The sequence below is a fragment of the Hakea prostrata genome, chromosome 2 (assembly GCF_041222555.1).
Source record: "Hakea prostrata isolate BN-2017 chromosome 2, UWA_Hpros_2, whole genome shotgun sequence".
NCBI classification, from domain to species: Eukaryota; Viridiplantae; Streptophyta; class Magnoliopsida; order Proteales; family Proteaceae; genus Hakea; species Hakea prostrata.
This window is the reverse complement of record NC_142601.1, coordinates 57,596,581-57,616,797: the sequence shown is the minus strand read 5'-3', so window position 1 is coordinate 57,616,797 and position 20,217 is coordinate 57,596,581. Positions and strand designations below refer to the sequence as shown.

At 36.7% G+C, this 20,217-nt stretch overlaps 2 protein-coding genes across 2 annotated transcripts; one reads left to right on the top strand and one right to left on the bottom strand.

The window, feature by feature from the left end:
• The first annotated feature begins 3,845 nt into the window (after positions 1-3,845).
• LOC149025172 (uncharacterized) lies at positions 3,846-15,263 on the top strand. Its single transcript, XM_089145400.1, has 9 exons — positions 3,846-4,180; positions 5,133-5,387; positions 5,477-5,794; positions 5,953-6,014; positions 6,250-6,327; positions 6,415-6,514; positions 6,621-6,692; positions 6,790-6,900; positions 14,629-15,263. Exons 2-9 carry the CDS (start codon positions 5,139-5,141, stop codon positions 15,046-15,048), a joined length of 1,410 nt encoding a protein of 469 aa, XP_089001526.1. The 5' UTR covers positions 3,846-4,180; positions 5,133-5,138; the 3' UTR covers positions 15,049-15,263.
• A 2,438-nt stretch (positions 15,264-17,701) lies between these two features.
• On the bottom strand, positions 17,702-19,771 carry LOC149025171 (uncharacterized). The gene is made up of 3 exons (XM_089145399.1): positions 18,950-19,771; positions 18,678-18,850; positions 17,702-18,554 (listed from the first exon to the last, which is right to left on the bottom strand). Exons 1-3 carry the CDS (start codon positions 19,586-19,588, stop codon positions 18,353-18,355), a joined length of 1,014 nt encoding a protein of 337 aa, XP_089001525.1. The 5' UTR covers positions 19,589-19,771; the 3' UTR covers positions 17,702-18,352.
• Between the last annotated feature and the right edge of the window lie 446 nt (positions 19,772-20,217).

Sequence of the window (20,217 nt, the reverse complement as noted above, 5' to 3'; positions counted from 1 at the left end):
CAACATAACCTCTAGATCCGTGGGATGAACTTTCAGATTTGTACTTCAATGGCATAAGTAAAACTGCTTTCATAAAACATTGTAGTGAACAGTACCTCATGCATTTGATAACAGTGTTTTACCATTATTTCTATCTTTTAGGTATCCACCATCACAATTAATTTTTAAGGTATTGTTGGGTGTTATAATTATTAGTAAGAATGATTTATAGTTGTCATCAATGGTTTGAAATTGTTTCTTTCACAATCGTTTTCATATGAAAAGCTTAGGTCTTGTAAGAATCATTTTTGGCATTGAGGTTGCAAAATCAACTATCAAAAGAAGGAAAAAAGTATATAATTTAAAGTTAGTGGTCCAAGATTGCTAGGATACAACCAATTAATTTCCCATGGATCAAATTTTCAAGCTAAATGATGAATAAGATGACCTTTCAATTCAAAAAGCATATTGAAGACCTATTGGAAGATTGATTGATCTCATAGCAACAAGGTGTTAAGTCTGCCCATTTATGATAGAACTTGGAAAACTTGATTTAAACATTGTTTCTTCATTTTTCTTTTAAAAATTTGTTAGAATGTATAATAGTTCACATCATTTTAATAGTAGTTCACATCATTTTAATAGTAGGATTGAGGTTTTGTACTTTTTGTTCGAAAAATGGACTTAGTGCGGCGTAGATGGTATAGGAAAAAAAAAATCTTCTGATGCGTACAGCAATGCATATAGATTCCAAACAATAGGCTGAAATTTAAAACATGATTTCAAATTTAAAAAGTCTAAGGGCCTATTTGGTTACATTAATCCAGAGATTTGAAATCTCTGGATTCACAAATAGGAGATTTATACCCGTTTGGTTGTGTGAATATTTGGATTCATAAAATTTAGAGATTTACATTTTTACACTAAAAACGTGAATCTATAGATTTATTATGGGTATGAATTTTACCCCAACTATAAAAGTGCTAAACATTTGAACCATAACTTCATATATGTTTTTTCATGAAGAATCTATAAATTTCATTCAAAAAATTTAGACTAACCAAACAGTTAATTTTATGAACCATAACTCCATAAATTTGAAATCTCCAGACTTAACTAACCAAACAGGCTCTAAAATAAGCTTGTAATTTTTAGTTTTCTTAGCCAATTATTTGGCATCTATATGCACTACTATGCACAGCAGATGATATTTTTCCGATGATATAGAGCTTTTCTTTTGCTGTTGTATGGATATTCCTCGCACAGCTCTCCAAAGATAGTATATAATGAGATAAATTCAATTACTATGATCTCTCCCACTTTGTAATTACAATCATTGAATTTATCTTTTGTCACATATCATCTTTTGAGAGCTCTTTGATCTCAAGCTTTTGACAATCAAGTAACCCTCAAATTGAAAGACTGGCCCATTGGAAAGACAACATTTTAAAACTTTCCTGATAAGGGTATCGACAACCATTAAAACACATCACATCGGAGCTACTCATCTTGATTTAACTTTTGTTAACTCCCATGCTTATTTATGGTTATTCTAACTGAAATTTTTAAAAATTATAAGAAAGAAATGTAGATGAATAGTGACAAAGCTTCTCTTTTGATTAAAAAAAACGAAGCTTTTCTAAGAATCTCTCTATGGTCACTTTATAATACTTTCCATAGAATGATAGAACAAAACCATTTCATGACAGCTAGATAAGTGTGACATGTTTAACGGTTAGGTGGTAATTCTAATCAAGTACATTTACAGTTAAATTCATCCAAACACTTTTTTGTTTCAATTTTTACTTTATTCAAGAATAGAGATTTTGGGCTTTTAATTTTTTATATAATTTCAGCCTGACTATTCTACTACCAAACTATGACATATGGGGAAGGGAATCTAATAAAAATGAGAACTCAATGAATAAGCCAAGAAGTTACAACTTACAGGATCATGAATGTCTTTATCTTGTACGAACAGGGGCGGAACTAAGATTCAACATTAGAGGGGCCGAAAAATAAAAGTCCAAATAACCTTCATATTAAGGAAGCACTAATGTTTTTTTACCACACATAAACCCTTAAAAAACTAATTGGAGGTTCTACCTCTGAATTATTTTTTTATATTAAGGAATAAGCCCATATATATTATGTAGGCCCACACATATTTGAAAAAATAGGTAAATTATTGATAATAATTTTTTTAAAACAAAATATAGATAAATTAAAGCAACAATACAAAAAAATATATATACATGACTTCAACCTTAAAAATTAAATGCAAACCAAACAAAATTTTGGTAAGAGATACAAACCAATAGTAGTTGGTTATCTTACTAACTATAGACATTTTATTCACAATATAAAAATTAAATAACAAAAAGTGCAGAAGAAATAAAGAAACAGAGCAGCTTGGTTCACTTAAGCAAGGTTCTAGTATCGAATCCTTGTGAATGCAAAAAATCCTCGCTGGGAGACTCACCCACCACAGCCAGGTGTGCGACGCGGGTCGAACACCGGTTTATAAACCGGGGTTGGCAAACCAAAAAAAAAAAAAAAAAAAAAGAAACAGATAATATAAAATCAAATAAAAAAATTGAGAAACTGAGAAAAAGAGAAACGATAAGTAAATTAAAAAAATAGAAAGAATACCTAATTGTGGAGAAGACCTTTTTTTTCAAAATTTTCCTTTAACCCACATTTATAGAAAGAGAAAAAAATAAATAGAAAAGATGAAAGAGAAGAATGAGGAAAACAAATAGTGATCTAGGAGTTAGTTTTAAATTAGGCATTACATTTATACCCATTATTTTATCTTTAAAATTTGTTATCAATATTGAGGGGGCAAAAGAGTGATATTTCACATATAGGAAAAGAAAACAATGGCTCCATTGTGGTTCCGCCCCAGCATGCCAAGATGATAGTCTTGCAAAATTGTATTCCTTGGTTGTCGAAAAATTGTTCGTCCAACTCTAGATGTCTCTTTGGTTCTTTTAGAAGAAAGGTCTTTTACTAAAACCATGTATATGTAAATACACACTTGCATATGCTTGATGAACAAATGACAATATGCACATAGGCATCATGAAAATTTATATATTAATTAAAACTCGTGTGCATCACGGTAACTTGCACCAAGCTTTTGTTTCTTGTACCTTTTATAATATTTCTAGAACAACCGATGTGTTCGTTCATACTCTAGCAAGGAGATCCTTGTCATTGGCAAGTAGGATAATTTAGCCAACTTCTTTTCAATGACTCGTGAATCTTTGTAACTAGAATGCCCAGTGTTTCTCTTGCCTTGCTTTTGAATGAAATTTTTTTTAAAACACATGTTCTAAGTAGGGGATAGAATATTATATATACCACCAAGAATAGAGATTTTGGGCTTTAAATTATTTCATATAATTATGTATATATATATTACATATACATATCATGGGAAATTGGGAATAAACTTTTGTTTCTTATGTGTTGTGTAATATCTCTAGAATAGGGAATGTAGTTGGGAATAAACTTTTGTTTCTTATGCGTTGTGTAATATCTCTAGAATAGGGAATGTGGTTGCTGATGGTTTAACAAGAAAGGCCTTGTCCTTGAAAATAGGATAATTTAACCAATTTCTTTCCCTTGACTCCTAATCGTTGCAACGAGATGCCTTGTTTTTCTTACGTACCCTAGTTTTGAATGAAATTTCTTCTTAATAAAGAAAAGAAAACCTCTCGTGGATTTAGATAAGATCATCCAAGGGTATTTTGGGTATAAAAGGTAAAAATGTGTATTTGCACGAGATTCTAATTTTTATTATTTATTATTTATTTATTTGAACTGTCTAACCGTATTTCTCTCTCCCTTTCACTCTCAAACACACACACATATCTGTCAAGCCTTGCATTCAAGAGCGTTTGGACGCTTGAGGCGTTGGTGATGCTACTTCCTACTTGTTCCTTTAAGGAAAAAAATTCAAATTCGCTTTCTCAAATCTTGCTCGGTGAATCTGTTTGGTAATGGTGTGTTGAGGATCGAGCATTATTGTCTCCTTCAGTCTTCCTCCACACTCGCGTCGGCGTCGGTTTCTCCGAGTAACGAATCTTAGATCCCTCTATTCAGGGGAAGCTTCTCCGGTTGAACTTCTCCTTTCAGTTCTTTCGCATATAGAGCAAGTGAGAATGGTGTTTTAATGCTTAGATTGTGCGTGTAGGTGAGAACGAGACTTTCATGATCGCCGCATTTATCTTTGCAAAATTGTCTGCATTTCATCCCCATTAGCGGTTTGTAGCTTTTTATATGATGTCGAGATTCTTTAACATCTGATTTGTTAGTTTTATGAGATTCAGAAATGAAATGCGGATGTAGTGTTGCAGATTAGCTGTAGCCTTTCTCTCTCTGCTAGATTTCATTTTGTTATTTAAAACTCGGAGATCTCAAAACCTACGGCGTTCTGATGCGCTACAGGAATTTCTTTACTTTAAATTACGTCTAAATATATCAGTATAAGTTTTAGCCTCTCAAGTAGATGCATTTCGTGATCTTATCCTGCAAATCGCTCATTCAAAATGGTATTTTGGCATACTGAAGGAAATAGAAAAGTAATTGTACAATTGTTGTGTGGCAGCCTTGGATAATGCTCTTTTTGACATATACAAATTTAAACTTCAGAGTTTGATCGTGTTGTGCTTTTTAAAAGTTCCAGAATTATTGGTTATAAAATTTACAGAGAAGACACACCGCGAAGATTTTGCTTCTGATGGTATCTTTTGAAAACACAATTCTGGGCTACATGCATGTCATTTTTGGAGGTTCTTTGCGTTCTCCCGTCTTTTGATGTAGAAATATACTTTTCTTGCCTAAAGAAGATAATTGTTATAAAAAATTGTGGTTGAACCAAAGTTGGTTGATGGATTTGCAGGCTTTTATTAGATGTTCTGCAATGTGATTGTAGCTATCAAACATCCAACCCCCCGGGGGGCAGCTACTTTTCTTCTCTGGCTTTTGGTCCTCTTCATTCTTACTGTATATACATAGTTGTTAATAGGCCTGATTCTTTAGATAGTATGCATGCATAAATATTCTCTTTCTCTGAAAATTTTGTTGGGAAGAAGAAATAAGTAAATAGGCATAAATTTATTTGTGAGCATTCTACTACTTTTCAGCATGCAATGGATGGTGATAATGCTTTAGCCGATTCCAAGATTGAGACTAGTTTTGAAAATGGTATTCTTGGGAAACTCTCTTCCACTGGCAAGGAAGGTTCAGAGAAAGTTAATGGTTCAAAGATGGAAGGACCAAATGAAAGTTCAGAAGTTGTGGTACAGTTTGAAGAGAGTTTGAATTTAAACCCTTCTACAGGGGAGGCTGGAGATGGGCCGATCGTCCATGAGCAAAGCAATTGGTTAACCATATCTAAGGTGTGGTGTATTCAAAACTTTGTGCTTAGATGGATGTGAATTTATTTGCCTGGTTCTCAGTCCACCTCAGTGCCCTTGTTACATTCTAGGATTCTGGGGATGAAGACCATGACCAGACAAACCACAATAAAGCAAAGGATCAAGGAAGGAGCAAAAGTGAGAAGCCTTCGAGTCAAAAACGTTTAGTGGCTGGTTTGCTGCAGAAGAACAAGGACGGGAAATCAGGTGAGATGGCCCCCACTCTTCAGGATGGGTCATTCATGACTTCTAAAACAAAGCAACCTTTTACCCTTGTAACCAATAGGAGTTCATCAACTGAGAGGCAAGTTGCTGAAGGTAATGCAGGTATGGATTCCAGACAGCTAACAAAATCAACGTCCGGTCAAAATTCTGCTCAGACATCCATGGTAAGTTATTGTTCTGTGAAGACTTCAAACTTTGGTATACCCAGTGTGTGTTTTTACTTCAAATCAAAACTTACATATATGGGGCTTATTAAAAAAAACTATATATTTCTCTTTGAAGTGTCACTTCTGCTGTTTCATTATTTTTTTGCTTTCAACAGGAATCTGGAAAATCTCTCTCAGTATCATCTGGCACAAATATCACCCAGAGTGAAGGCTTGAAGTAAGTTTTAGATGATTTTCTTTCATTCTTGTAGTTAGTTACCTGGATGACTTTTAACTGCTTGCTCCAACATTGATTTCATGGTGGACGGGATCTGGGAGGACCCTGATATCCTTTAGGAGGGTCCTGCTATTCTTTGATGCATTTGATTTGTCAATGACTGGGAAATATTTCATTGGATAAGTAAACCTTTCTGACTGTCAAAGAAATAAGGAAATGCCATCACTTGTTACAGGCAGCAAGGAAAACATCTGAAGCCTCTGAAACAAGGACCACCTAGTAAGGTTGAAGGGAACACAAGTTCTGCTTCTTTGTATCCTTTCTAACTGCATCTTTGGAGTTCTTGTGCTTTCTTTTCATTCTGTTATGCTTGCTTTGTTTGTCCTTAAATATTTTATAGAAGCCCCACAGAAGAAGGTCCAAAGCCCCGAAAACTTGGCAGTCTTCCTTCTTATAACTTCAGTTTTAAGTGTGAAGAACGAGCTGAGAAAAGAAAAGAGGTCTGTAATATTATTTTAGTCTCACAGAGATTGAAACCATATGATTGCTTCCTGTCTTGCTTGCACTTGATTGGATTCTGATTCTTTCCTTCATTTTGTTTGGTAGTTCTACTCGAAGCTTGAGGAGAAGATTCATGCCCAAGAGATTGAGAAAAACACATTGCAGGAAAAGTCAAAGGTAACAGCAATGCATCAGATGAATTTCTTACTGAACCTGATTGGTACTAAAAAAAAAGTTTACCCTTTAAAACAACTGATTTTAAACCTTTCTATAGGAAACTCAAGAAGCAGAGATTAAGATGCTTAGGAAGAACTTGTCCTTTAAAGCTACCCCAATGCCAAGTTTTTATCAGGATCCTGCACCTCCCAAGGTGGACTTAAAAAAGGTAATTTCATCGTTCTTTATTTTGGTGCCAGCATGATCTTCTCCAGTCTTCAGTAATATGAATCACATAAGATTCCTGTGCTGTTTAAGAGATTAATTTAAAGAAAATGTGATCAGATTTATTGGGAATGCATCCTTCAGAATATATTTTTTTTGAGTGAATATCATTATTCTTACATGTGATATATATCTAATGGGCTATGGTTATCGATAAATTTTTTCGCTTTAAGCATTCTTGACTAGGGATAGGGTTGGATACCATATTCAGGTGGTTGTCACATAATCTGCTTCTTGGAATTAAGATTCTAGGTCGCAGATGTGAATACAAATGCAATGTGTGTTTCGAACTGGATCACATGAGAGTCTCACATATTTTATAGCCTTTTGTAGAGGAATGAGATTCTCTTACTTGAATTTGGTTGTTCTTTTACCTGAGATTTCCTTGTCATTGTGGTCATGCATCATGGGTTTCGGCGCTCCAATGGTTGATGTTCCGGACTCAACTACATATTGCTATCTTGGATTTGTAGCTTCATACTGTGAACAAAAGAGATGTTCTAGACTCAAATTTAAATTGTAACCAAGGAAAATTTTCGGTCAAAACCAAGATTTCGACCCAAGAAAAGGCCAAAATTTTTAGATTTCGACTGAAATCTCGGTCGAAACATATGATTTTTTTTTAAATTTCAACACTAGGTTTCAGGTCTTATATGGCATCCATTTCATCTAATTTATTGCCTTCTACCTATTTAAAACATAATAAACACAATAGAACTAGTATTTTGCCAAAAAAAATAACCATTGAAAATTTATCATTTCAAGTATACTAACAAATGACTGCTTCCGATAATTACAAACTATATTGCATACAGGCATAGAATCATCAACATACATGAATCGTTTGATAGAATGGTTACATATACAACAAGTCAACAAAATAAAATAACCAACTAGATCAAGTGATGGTGTCTCATATATATTAAGTTAAAGCCCATCATAATTTAGAAAATAATTATTAAAATTAAAAAATGAAAAATGGTAGCAAATAATAAAAAAAATAAGTTTAGCAAAACACAATCATAGATCAAAGTCCTAGAATAAACATATATCAAGTTCAAGGCAGTACAAAATCATTTAAGGCATGAACAACACGAAAATGAAAAAAAGGGGAAGTTTGGAACTGTTGGTATGGCTCATGCTTCACATTTTATTGCTACCGGAGTTTCCTTTGTAGTTGTTGTGGCTTAGGAGGTGTTTGGAGGCAAAATATAAGCAAAAGAGGAGTTTGAAGGCAAAGGACTCATGGAAATTAGGTGAAAATGGGATAGAAATCAACAAAAATTGAGGAAAAACAAGTTTGATTGTTGAAATGGTTGAAATTTCGGTCGAAACCTTTGACATGGTCGAATTCTCCGAAATTTCGGTCAAAACCTGTAACTTTTCCTAAATAATTGGTATTTCGTTTTAGTTTTAAAAAATGTAGGCATTTCGTCAAAATTTCGACAATTTCGACCAAAATTTCTTCTATGCTTGTAACATAATTAAAATTAAAATAACTAGAAATCATTGAGAGCTATAGGAAGAGAGAAGAAGTGGTGGAGAAGAATAGATGGAGGAGGAAATGGAGAGTTGTGCCTGATGTTGCTCTCCCCCTCAATAGTGTATTTATTATTGAAAAGTTTCTAGATTAGTGAGATCTTCAAATATCTCTCAATCTGGTTACAATATATCAAATATCACTATCCTAAAATAAACTTACTTTATACCCAAGTAACAAGAAGGAAAGGAAACAAAGCTCCCTAAGTATTGTTTGCTAGTCATGTTATATAAAAATAGGTAGTGCAGAAAATAGAAAGTAATATCCTAATCTAGTAAGTAGGGGCTAAGGAAATAAAATAAAATCCAATCCAATCTATGGTGGACCCCACATAATGTGGTTACTTGTGCGGTGGTAAATCATGCATATCTTAACACTCCCCTTCAAGCTAGAGTTACATGTCAAAGGCTCCAACTTGGAATAGCAGGAATGTATATTAAAAGCTTCATCAATCCTGAATATAAATAGCAACAATAGATGCCGATAAACACCAAGAGAACCTCACACAAGCGATAATCAACAACAACTTAATCTTCATGTCAAACAAACCAACATCTCTAATGGTTATATCATAAAGAGTAGGTAGTAGCCAGGAATCTCCATAAAAGAAGATAAAAAGTGATGTTTTAATTGTTTGCACATAAGCTCTTGGCAATAAGGCTAATTTAGGTAAAAGGATAGGTAGGTAAAGAGTAGTACGGCTTACTATGGACCAAATAGGTTGGGAAAAGGCAGTATGGGTTAATGCAAACCAAATAAGTAGGTAAAATGCAGTATGGGTTAATGTGGACCAAGTAGATAGAAAAAGGCAGTATGGATTACTGTGGACCAAGTAGGGTAGGTAAAAGTAGTATGGGTTACTATAAACCAAAGAGGTAGACTAAAGGTAGTATGTGTTCCAACAGACCAAGTAAGTAGGTGAAAAGTAGTATAGGTTATTACGGACCAAGTAGGTAGATAAAACAACCAAATCGATAGGTGTTGTTGTAGAATACCATCTTAGGAGGATTAAGATCTTCACAAATAATACTCTATAACAAATCTTGAGTAGAGTAAATATAAAATAAGTCTCCAATCTCCCCCTCACATGTAGCATTGCACATGGCAATTAATAACTAATCCTCAAAAGAACTATAAATGAAATTAGGTATTTCGGACTATAGTAGCAAACTAATAGCATTAGCAGCGGCAAGATGAATCAATATCAGCTGCAATTCATCAATCTTCATCAATACCCTACTTCTTCTTATATGATCTAGGATTTCATGGCAAGCAAGAAAACCTTGAAACGACTCTCAAACCGGCAATGTTTATAGTTTCATAACATGATCTGTAGTCACTGCTCTGATACCATGTAACAGAATTAAAATTAAAATAATGAAAATGATAGATAGCTGAAGGAAAAGAGAAGTAGAAGAGTTCCAAAAGGAGGGAATGGAGAGTTGTGCCTAATGCGACTCTCCCCCTCAATAGTGTATTTATTATTGAAAAGTTTTCAAATTATAGAGATCTTCAAATATCCCAAAATTTGGTTACAAGATCTTCAAGTATAACTATCCTGAAATAAACTTGCTTGATACCCAAGTGACAAAAAGGAAAGGAAATAAATTTCATTAAGTATTGATTGCTAGTCAAGATATATAAAAATAGAAAGTGTAGAAAATAGAATATAATATCCTAATCTAGTAAATAGGAGGTAAGGAAATAAAATATAATCCAATCTATGGTGGGCCCCACATAACATGGTTCCCATTGAGGTGGTAAATCATGCATATCTTAAACACAGCTACCTAATGGTTTCAGAATGTTGCAACAAAATCAATTTTAATTTGTTGACCAGAAATCTATTCATTGACTATTTCATGAAGCCAGTCTAGAACTTAAATCAAAGTAATACCAAATCAGCCCTTAGTCACTTACTCCCCCCTCCTCTCTCAGTTCTCTGGTTTCTCTCTTGTGACTTGTTACAATTTGAGTCCAGTCGTATGCTTTCTTAATTGTTTGCAAAGTATTCTTAATCTAATATTATTTATTGATAGGCAAAAAATCACTGCTTGACTTCTAGGTTCGTTTGGGTGTAGAAGAACTACTATTAAGATGAGAGTAGTTCAAAGGTAGCATGTTTCCCTTCCTATAGTAATTATATTTCTTGTTGCATAAGTCAGATACAAGATGTACCTGGCGTGATTTTTTCCACTGTGATTTTGGGTTCCCACCTGCAAGATTATCTTCATTCATTCTTCTTTTTCATGCACTGCTAGCCCTTGCTTTGGTCTTGACTGCATGCTAGTCGTATACTAGGCATATATAGAGAATGTAATGCCACAAGATGAAGGAGTTCAGATTTGAGGTTGTGAGACATGCTGAGCCAGTTCAGATTTGATTTTGCAAGTTGTGTTAATCAATGTTCTGCTAATCCATTTCAGTTTCACTTTTTCTTTAAACTGGTTGAGCACCCTGAAAAGTATGATGAGGATTTTTGTTTCTGGAAACCTGTGAAATCATACCCTGGGTTTCATTGTCACTTCTTATCTTGTCACAGCTAGTTTTTATAGGGGGTGGGTTGAGAGGGTAGGATATTGGACAAGTATGTTCCTGATAGGCCCCTCATATCTTGTGTGTATCTCGCAAGCACAAGAAGAAAGCTGGATTTGACGAACAACAGCTAGGGAAGGCAATTAGATATGGTCATGAGAAGGAGGTTGCTGAATAAAGAAAGCAATCAGATCTGGTCCTGAAAAGGAGGTTGTTGAATAGAGAATGATTTGCAGAATATTGCATATAATTTATTACTGAATAAAAGGGATTTGGGGAGGAAGAATAATGTGAATGATTTGCAGAATATTTACTACTGAATGAGAGATTTGGGGAGATTAAGGGTTATAAATAGGGGTAAGATGTGAGTAGTAGTTAAGGATTATGTATGTGAGTGTTTGGGCAGCCGTAGGCTGAGGGGCAGCAATGTGCTATGGGGGTGACTGGAACCATTCTAATCAGTTAATCATTGTTCATCGTTATTCTATCAATTAAATAATATCAGTTTTGCATTCGATTCGTGGGTTCTTATCAAATTGGTATCAGAGCAGTGACGATCTGCGGGAATAGATGGACACCAGATTGTCCATGTTTTCCAACGAATGCAATGTGCAAGAATGGCTTTTTAAAGTGTTGTTATTCTGTTGGGAACACCAAATTGAGGAGGAGAGAAGGTTAAGTGTGGTTCTCCAACATTTGGAAGGAAATGTGTTGGATTTGGTGTATGATAGATCTTAGTCGGAATTTACTTGGGTGAGTTTCCAAGAAGCCGTTAAATTAGATTTTGGTTATAATATAGAATCAAAACGAATTTTGAGTTCACACAATCCTGAAATAGCGATCAGCTTTAATGAAGACAATCATGCTATGCAATCACAGGGAAGAGGAAGCGGATCGACGAAGGCAAAAATTGCGAATGAAGCCGTGATTAATTTCAGACCTGTTCAAGTTTGCGCCGATAATCGAAACAATTGCATGGAAGTTTTATTTGAGTTTTCCACTAAAGAGAGAGGAGAAGAAACATAGGTTGAGTGTGGTTTTCCAACATTTGGAAGGAAATGTGTTGGATTGGGTGTATGATAGATCTTGGTCGGAATTTACTTGGGTGAGTTTCCAAGAAACCATTAAATTAGATTTTGGTTATAATATAGAATCAAAACGAATTTTGAGTTCACACAATCCTGAAATAGCGATCAGCGTTAGTGAAGACAATCATGCTATGCAATCACAAGGAAGAGGAAGCGGATCGACGAAGGCAAAAATTGCAGATGAAGCCGTGATTAATTTCAGACCTGTTCAGGTTTGCGCCGATAATCGAAACAATTGCATGGAAGTTTTATTTGAGTTTTCCACTAAAGAGAGAGGAGAAGAAACATAGGAGGGGGGCACAAAGGCTTTTCCGGATAGAAAGTAAGGTGGATTAGGAAGCAAGAAGTCCGGCAAAACCACCATGGCTGATAGTGGTAGCAATGGAAGGGGACTCATCGGCATCGTCGGAGATGAAACAGCTTGAATTCTGGCAAAATTCTGGTGCGACGTGGGTGCGATTGCCGAATAAATTCTTTTCTGATTTTCACCTTGAGGACAAGGTGAGACTGTTGGGGGGGGGGGGAGTATTGATAGGCCCCTCATATCCATGGTACCTTGTGTCGGTGATAAATCGCCAACACAGGGCAATTTTTCGCTGTGTCGTTGGGGGGAGACACGAAACCCCCCAACGATACGATAAAATCAATTTATCGTCGATATATCGTGATAAATTCTGAAAATATCAAAATTTTAAAATTCAAAATTTAAAAACATCCAAAATATCGGGGAGAGAGAGAGGGCCGAGGGGGTAAAAGGAGTCGGTTATGCTTATGTCTCTCTCCAGTCTCCACACACCACACCGCAGAGGGATTCTGATTTATGGGAGAAGGGAAGAAACGATGGGGGTGACCGGAAAAACGATGGTGGTGACCAGTGTCGGAAACCATGGCGGTGACGGTGATGGAGTCTGAGATCTGAAGAAAAACTTGTGCTCTCTCATCTCTGCGTTCTCCTCTTATCTCTCTCCATCTTTGCGATCTCTCTGCTTCTCTCTCTCCCAAACTCACCTGCAAGCCAAAGCCGCCCATCTGGGGTTTCCATGGTAAACCGTAAACTATAAACATCGACAGAAATAGCAAGTTACAGTAAAATACGGTTAAATAAACGGAGAAGGCGATGTTAGAACAACGACATAGGGTTCGATTTCTTTGACCTACATATCGCGATATGTCGCCGTGTCGGTGGTTTCGCCAACCACCGACACGGACTGATTATTCGAACATTGCTCATATCTCGTGTGTATCTCACAAGCACAAGAAGAAAGCTGGATTTGGTGAACAACAGCTAGGGAAGGCAATCAGATATGGTCCTGAGAAGGTGGTTGCTGAATAAAGAAAGCATTCAGATTTGGTTCTGAAAAGGAGGTTGTTGGATAGAGAATGATTTACAGAATATTGTATAATATTTACTAATGAATAAGAGGGATTTGGGGACTGGCAGAATATTGTGAATGATTTGCAGAATATTTTACTAAATAAGAGAGATTTGGGGACAGGCAGAATATTGTGAATGATTTGCAGAATATTTTACTAAATAAGAGAGATTTTGGGACAGACAGAACATTGCAGAATATTTACTACTGAATGAGAGAGATTTAGGGAGATTAGGGTTGATTAGGGGTTATAAATAGGGGCAATATGTGAATAGTAGTTAAGGATTATTTACGTGAGTGTTTGGGCAACCGGTAAGCTGAGGCGCAGCAATGTGCTGTGGGGGTGACTGGCACCATTGTAACCAGTTTATCATTGTTCATCGTTATTCTATCAATTAAATAATATCAGTTTTGCATTTGATTCATGGGTTATTATCAGTTCCCTACAATTGAAGGAACTATGCTGCCATGAGGGAGAGAGCTAACTCTAATGAATGTAGGAGAGACAGTTTCGGACTAGTTGACTTTAAACAAATTCTGTCAGTTGCATTTTGCTTCTGCTTGACTTTAATCAAGATCACGTCCTTTATTACTCAATTTTGGACATTTCCATGGTCCTACAGTAATCAGCAATCAACTAAGTTTCATTCCCTTAACCTTGGGGCTTTTACATTGGAACTTCACCCATCAGATATAAATGTAGGAGAGACACTGTAGGTTTTCTTGAATGGTTCCTTATAAAATTTAGGTTGTACTATGATTTTCTGGTTCCCAGCTATAGAATCAGTATCCTGAAGTTCTCATTATTGTGTATAAACAAATGACATAAACTGCCATGATCTTATTGTTGACTCTTCCACTCTCCCCCACCCCCCTCCCCACAAAGAAAAAAAACCTACACCTTAAGAAAGGAAAAAGATGAAAACACATAAACCCTGAAAATAAATGCAGCAGGCTCAGTGGTTAGGGGCTTATAAAAATGCACATTAGGTAAAAAAAATTATGCATGGCCTTCTGACGATTCTGGTTGAATCTTAATGATTGCTTCATGTGGAATTTTTGACGGTGTAATTTCTGATGATTGTTCTATCTTTTAGTACTTGTTAGGACTTGTATAATTGACATACTCATGACAGATACCAACAACAAGAGCTAAATCTCCCAAGCTTGGCCGTCATAAGAACTCATCCACAGCAAAGACAGAAGGAAATAATGGACGCAGTAGTCGATCAGGCCGCCTGAGTCTGGATGAGAAAGTGTCACAAAATGGCCTCATGAAGGGATCATCGGCTTCACAAGCCAAGAAACCGCTTAGAAAGTCTCTTCCTAAACTGCCTTCTGAAAAGTCCACATTGGCCAATGTAGCAGATAATGCCTCTTCTCTCCCTAAGCAAGAAGATCACAATTTGGAAAAGGAGGCTGTTTCAACAATGACTGCTGGACCAAGCCATACTGATTCTGGAACTGAGGGTGGATCTGGGGTTGAAGAGCATGCAGAACCCTCCTCAGAGCAGTTAACCGTGAGTGAACCCCTTGAGACAGAGCATTTGGCATAGCAGCAGCGAGAGTAGGATTGTCAGCGAGGCGTGAAGGATTTTCTATTATTGGTTTTATGATCTGTCTTGTTCGTACTCAGCATGGAGATTGGTTGCTTCTTTGTGTGCTTGATTTTGTCATTGCCTATCTGAGCTATACGGACTTGCACTTGCACCACCATTGTCTAGTTATTGTTTGTGGGATTTTCCAACGAAATTCTCAGTTGTATTTTTAACTTTTTGTCTTTGTCAGCGTTGTTTTCCTGTCTTTAAGGATTAGGTGGTGTTCAATTTTCAAGTCTTAGGCCTATTTATTTTTTCATTCATCACTAAAACTGGTTGAAGAAGTGTTTTTTTTTTTTTTTTTTGTGAGCGTGTGTGTACAGAACTTTACTTAGAGAAGTCTACAAGCAATCACTGCATGGACCACCACCGGGGGTGGAGCTTGGCCATTATATCATGTGCACAACTGATAATGGTTGAAGTTGAATTTCTGGGAAATAAAGCGTTGATTAAAACCCATGATGAGTCGTGGTTATTTGCAACTGGTAACAACCATTACGTCTGAAACTTGCATGGCTGCCTAGCCCGAAAGCTTGATAAGCCAGCCCAAGATTTTGCCTGGAAGAACCAGGTTGTTGTGGGACATCTGAACGGGCCTTGCTCAGCTTGGTGAATGTGGGGTGTGGGTTTTTAGCTGCTTATTTCACATCTAGAAAAGGTCTGCCCATTGCTCAAATCCACGCTTCAGTTGCATGTTTGCTAGATGGCTTTACTGTGAGTGTCCGCACATAGCTCAGATTTGGGTTATTCACTACCAAAAGACAGAAAAGTGTGGCTAGAAATTGAAAAGACAAGAAGATAAAATAAAGTATGGAAAAAGGGGGGATCATTTCACATCCGGAGAAGCTTACTGCTATTTTTTCTCTTAAAGATAATATTAAAAAACTTATCATGGATGAACTTTTTTGTTACTTAGCATCATTTTCTACCCTCAAAACCTATCTGACAGCAGCCACTACCACTCTTTGTCAAATCTCTTACCTAGTTTTTTTGGTAAAGATCTCTTACCTAGTTTGAGGCTTTGAGCAACGTTGGGACGACTCCCGAAGTCCAACTGTAAAGCAAAAATGTCGTCCGTTTGTGTCACTGTTGTACCAAATTGTCTCAACGCTGTGACGTTTGAGGTTCGAACCTTTGAGAAGGATAGATTAATGCGGGCAGTAAGTGGTCATTATCAAGTAATGTTCTTTAATTGTTCTTGATAATGCTTTTGATCTTTTAGCTCTATAATTGTGGGGCACAAATGTAAATCCCCCATTCCAGCTTAGAGCATTTGGGTCATTTGGGTTTAATTTAACAGTTTTTATTTTTGGTAACGAAGCGCTTTATATATATTAAGGGTGCCAATTACGTATCGAAACCGTATAATTGTACAGAAGCGTACAAATTCGGTACGGTACGATTTTGATTTTCATTATTCAAAGTATGTACTGTACTGAAACCGTATCAATTGACACCCTTAATGTATACAGAGACCTTGGAATTACATATGCCACCAATAAAAATTGAACCCACAACCTCTCCTCTAAAAGGTAAAATTCACAACCACTCCACTAATCCTTTTTTTTTTTTTTTTTCGTTTGCTAACCTGGTTTATATAAATCGGTGTTCGACCCGCGTCGCACACCTGGCTGTGGTGGGTGAGTCTCCTAGAGAGAATTTTTTGCATCCACAAAGATTTGGTGTGTGGATTTTTAAGGAGGTCATGCCTTACTCAGGGAGGCCATGCCTTACTCAGGGAGGTTTTATCATTACAGGCAAGGTACTTTGACTAATTTTCATATCTTGAATTTCAGATCTTGCTGGGCTGGAATCCTAATTGTTTGTTTGTTTTTCTAAATGATTAAGTTTATAAAAAAACAAACCTCCAAAGCTCCAACTAGAATACTATTATGTTTCTGCTGTGACCGTAATTAGATATTTATTTTAAACTCACACCTAACCCATTCCCCAGAGGCTTCGAATATCTTCTCTAGACTTGAGATGCAATTCATATCAACCAATATTTCATGAAGATTTTTCTTTGGTTTCTTGTCTTTTCAAACAGTATGAACAAGTTAGCAAGTGGCAACGATATGGAGGTCAATTACCTCCTCAACCCAATTGGACCGATTGAAACCAGTGGGACAGAGAAGAAACTAGACAACTTGAGGGCTCAGCTTTGTTTGGACTGATTCATGCAAATAAAAAACAAATGAAAACCACCAAAAGCGCCTTCCGCAGCCCTAAAATTTGAACAGATTCAAAGCATCTTGTTCATTAGTTGAGCATCATAGAATCATAGTGAGAATATACCACACAAAGGGCGTTCATGATGAGTTCGGATATGCTATCGCAGGGGCAGGGAAAGAACAAAGCTGTACAATACATTAATAAATTTGAAGTGTTTGTAATGTAAGGTTGTTAAGAGTGGTAAAATTCAAATTTTTCGGTAGAGAAATTATGGTTTTGGCTCCTGTAAAAGATAAAATTTCCTTTGAAGATGTAATCTAAGTGCACACAGGTTAGTCTAGATGAACTTCAAACATAAAAAAATTTAAGTGTTTGTATCATAAGTTCAGCAATGAGACTGACAAAATCTACCATGCAGTCATGGTGAGACTTAAAATCTTGTTGCCTCAGAATTTTTTATGACAAATTTTATAATACAATTCTGATAATTAATACAAAATTTTGTGAAAATTATTATAATATAATTCTAATAATTAATTCAAAAATTCTCATTATTTTCTTCTTCTATATAATAAAGGAAATTTTAATTTCTTTATCCATGGACAGAACACACCATATTAACATGTGAAAGCATGCTAAATGTCTATGTTCTTCTCCTCCATGCCAATTTTCTTATAACTGTTTATGAGTGGTTCATGAGAATTACACTGCCAAATGAACCATAATATCTAAGGATTTTTTCTTTCTTTCAAAAATCTAATTTTTTTTGCCTTTTCTTCTTAACTTTGATGACAATATGAAAGTGGCCTTTGTACCCTACCACTCGATCAGTAATCAACTACAACTCTCATTCCACTAAAGTGACACCGCACTAAAGCGTAAGAGTGTTCGAGAAATAAAGCAAAGAAGCCCAAAAATTTACAGTCAGATAATCTTACTGGGCTGGTGTTTCTGCTTGGTCTTAAACTCCTAATAGCCTTACATCTCTCTCTTCTTATTATTGTTTCTACAAAAGGAGAGCCTGAGAAGAAGACGAGCAGAAAGGAATGGTTATTCACAATGATTCTTGTCTCAGTGGAAGAGAATAGTTTTAAGAAGCAGCTGCCATAGGTGGAGATGCTCCTCGGAAGTAATTGACTGGTGCAGCAGATGAAAAATTATTCATGTTGCCCACCATCCCATAAGATTCCTCCTTCTCCTCAATATCTGCATCTTCTTCATCTTCTTCTTCTTCTTCTTCTTCTTCTTCATCAGCATCCCATAGAAATCGAGCATATGAGGCTAGAACATAACTGCATCAACATAATCAAACAAACAGAATGAGAATTTATCACTGGAATGTATTAAAAATATCAACTTTTTTTCAGATATACCCAATTGGAAAGCAAATGAAAACATATGAGAACCCGTCTTACCAGTCATCAGGGGCAGCTTTAACAGCTTGATCGAAGTATCTCCCAGCTCTACGAGCATCTCTGTCGGATTCCCAAATCAGATCAGCATAGAGTGACAGAACATTTCCATCACCTGGGTTGGCCAAAATTGCTCTCGCGCAATACTCCTCTGCCTTCGCAAGCTCACCACGAACCTGATTTCAAAGGAACAGAAAAGAGAGCTATAATCAGAGAATGGTCAAGAACCCAAGATCAATAAAAATAGTTATATAAGCTCTGAGTTGAATTATTACCTCTTTCAAGAATCTTGCGTAATTTCCAAGGAGCAAAGCGTTTCCGGGATTGGCTTGGATCATATTCTGATAATAAACTTCAGTTTTATCATTCCCGTGGTTGGAATCAGAAAATCCCGACCCACCATTTCCATCCCCATGTGATCCTCCTCTTCCACCACCACCAACAGATATCTTACCACCATCATCACCAATTCCACCGCCCACAAGGGCGGCCAACCCCTTATCCCCCTGCCACTCATAAGTTTCATAGCTTGCCTCCGTCACAGATTCATCCAAACCAGAGCTCGAGAACAACCGCTCAAGCGATTGATTCTTAGATTCGGTAACCCCCATTTCTTTTTCCTCCACCGGTACTGTGGAAAGCCCACTAATACCTCCACTTAAACTCTTGCGAGGTTTCGGAGGCTTCGACAAAACTGCCGGGACCTCCCGAAGATCGTTCTCTGACATTGCTCTGGTCATCTTTTTCATCGAATCGTCACTGAGAGTCATCAAATTGGAAGATGAACCGGAAGCCGTCAAGGTAATCGACCTGGTCTTCGGGATCTGAAGAGCCAAATCGGATTCCGGTGACGACTCCTTTGCGTGAGGAAGCCATGAGTTAAGGATCGGTGTTGACGAGCTTCGCAGAAGCATTTTGCTTTCTCTTTCTTTTCCCTCTTTTTTCCTCAAAGAAAGGTTTTAGATAAACGGAAAACCAGATTGTTGAGTAACCTTTTGGTAAGAGAAAGATTCTTGAAACCCTAAAGACGGTTTCGAATCGAGTAAGAGCAGAGGAAGCTCGGCTTCCTACTTGGCTCTTGATTTCTTGAAGAATCGAAGCTCATTAACCATTTATATCAGGGTGAGAAACGGAAGAGAGAGAAAAGATCAAAGCAAAGAAAATCTCAACTGTCCATAAAGCATAACAATGATTCTATTGCATTACTACACGTGCCGAATTGATAGGCTGGCCTGGGTGGGCCTAAAAGCCAAGCCCACGAAGTAGGGCGAGTACGGGAGACGCGGGCGCCGATCTCTCATCTCTCCCGGTAAAACCACCACGTTCGCAACGTTGATCACGTGAGTGGGGCCCTTTCACACCGTCCGATTGGTTCCTCGCCATATTTTTGCGCCACTTAGACGGTCCATATTTGCTGTTACCATGTAAACGTCAAAGCCGGTCTTTCGCGGAGACTGTCGAAGATTTTTCTGCAATAAAGCTTACAAATCGACTTCGAATTTGAAGATATTACAACTTAATGCCATCTCCAATTGCTTAATTT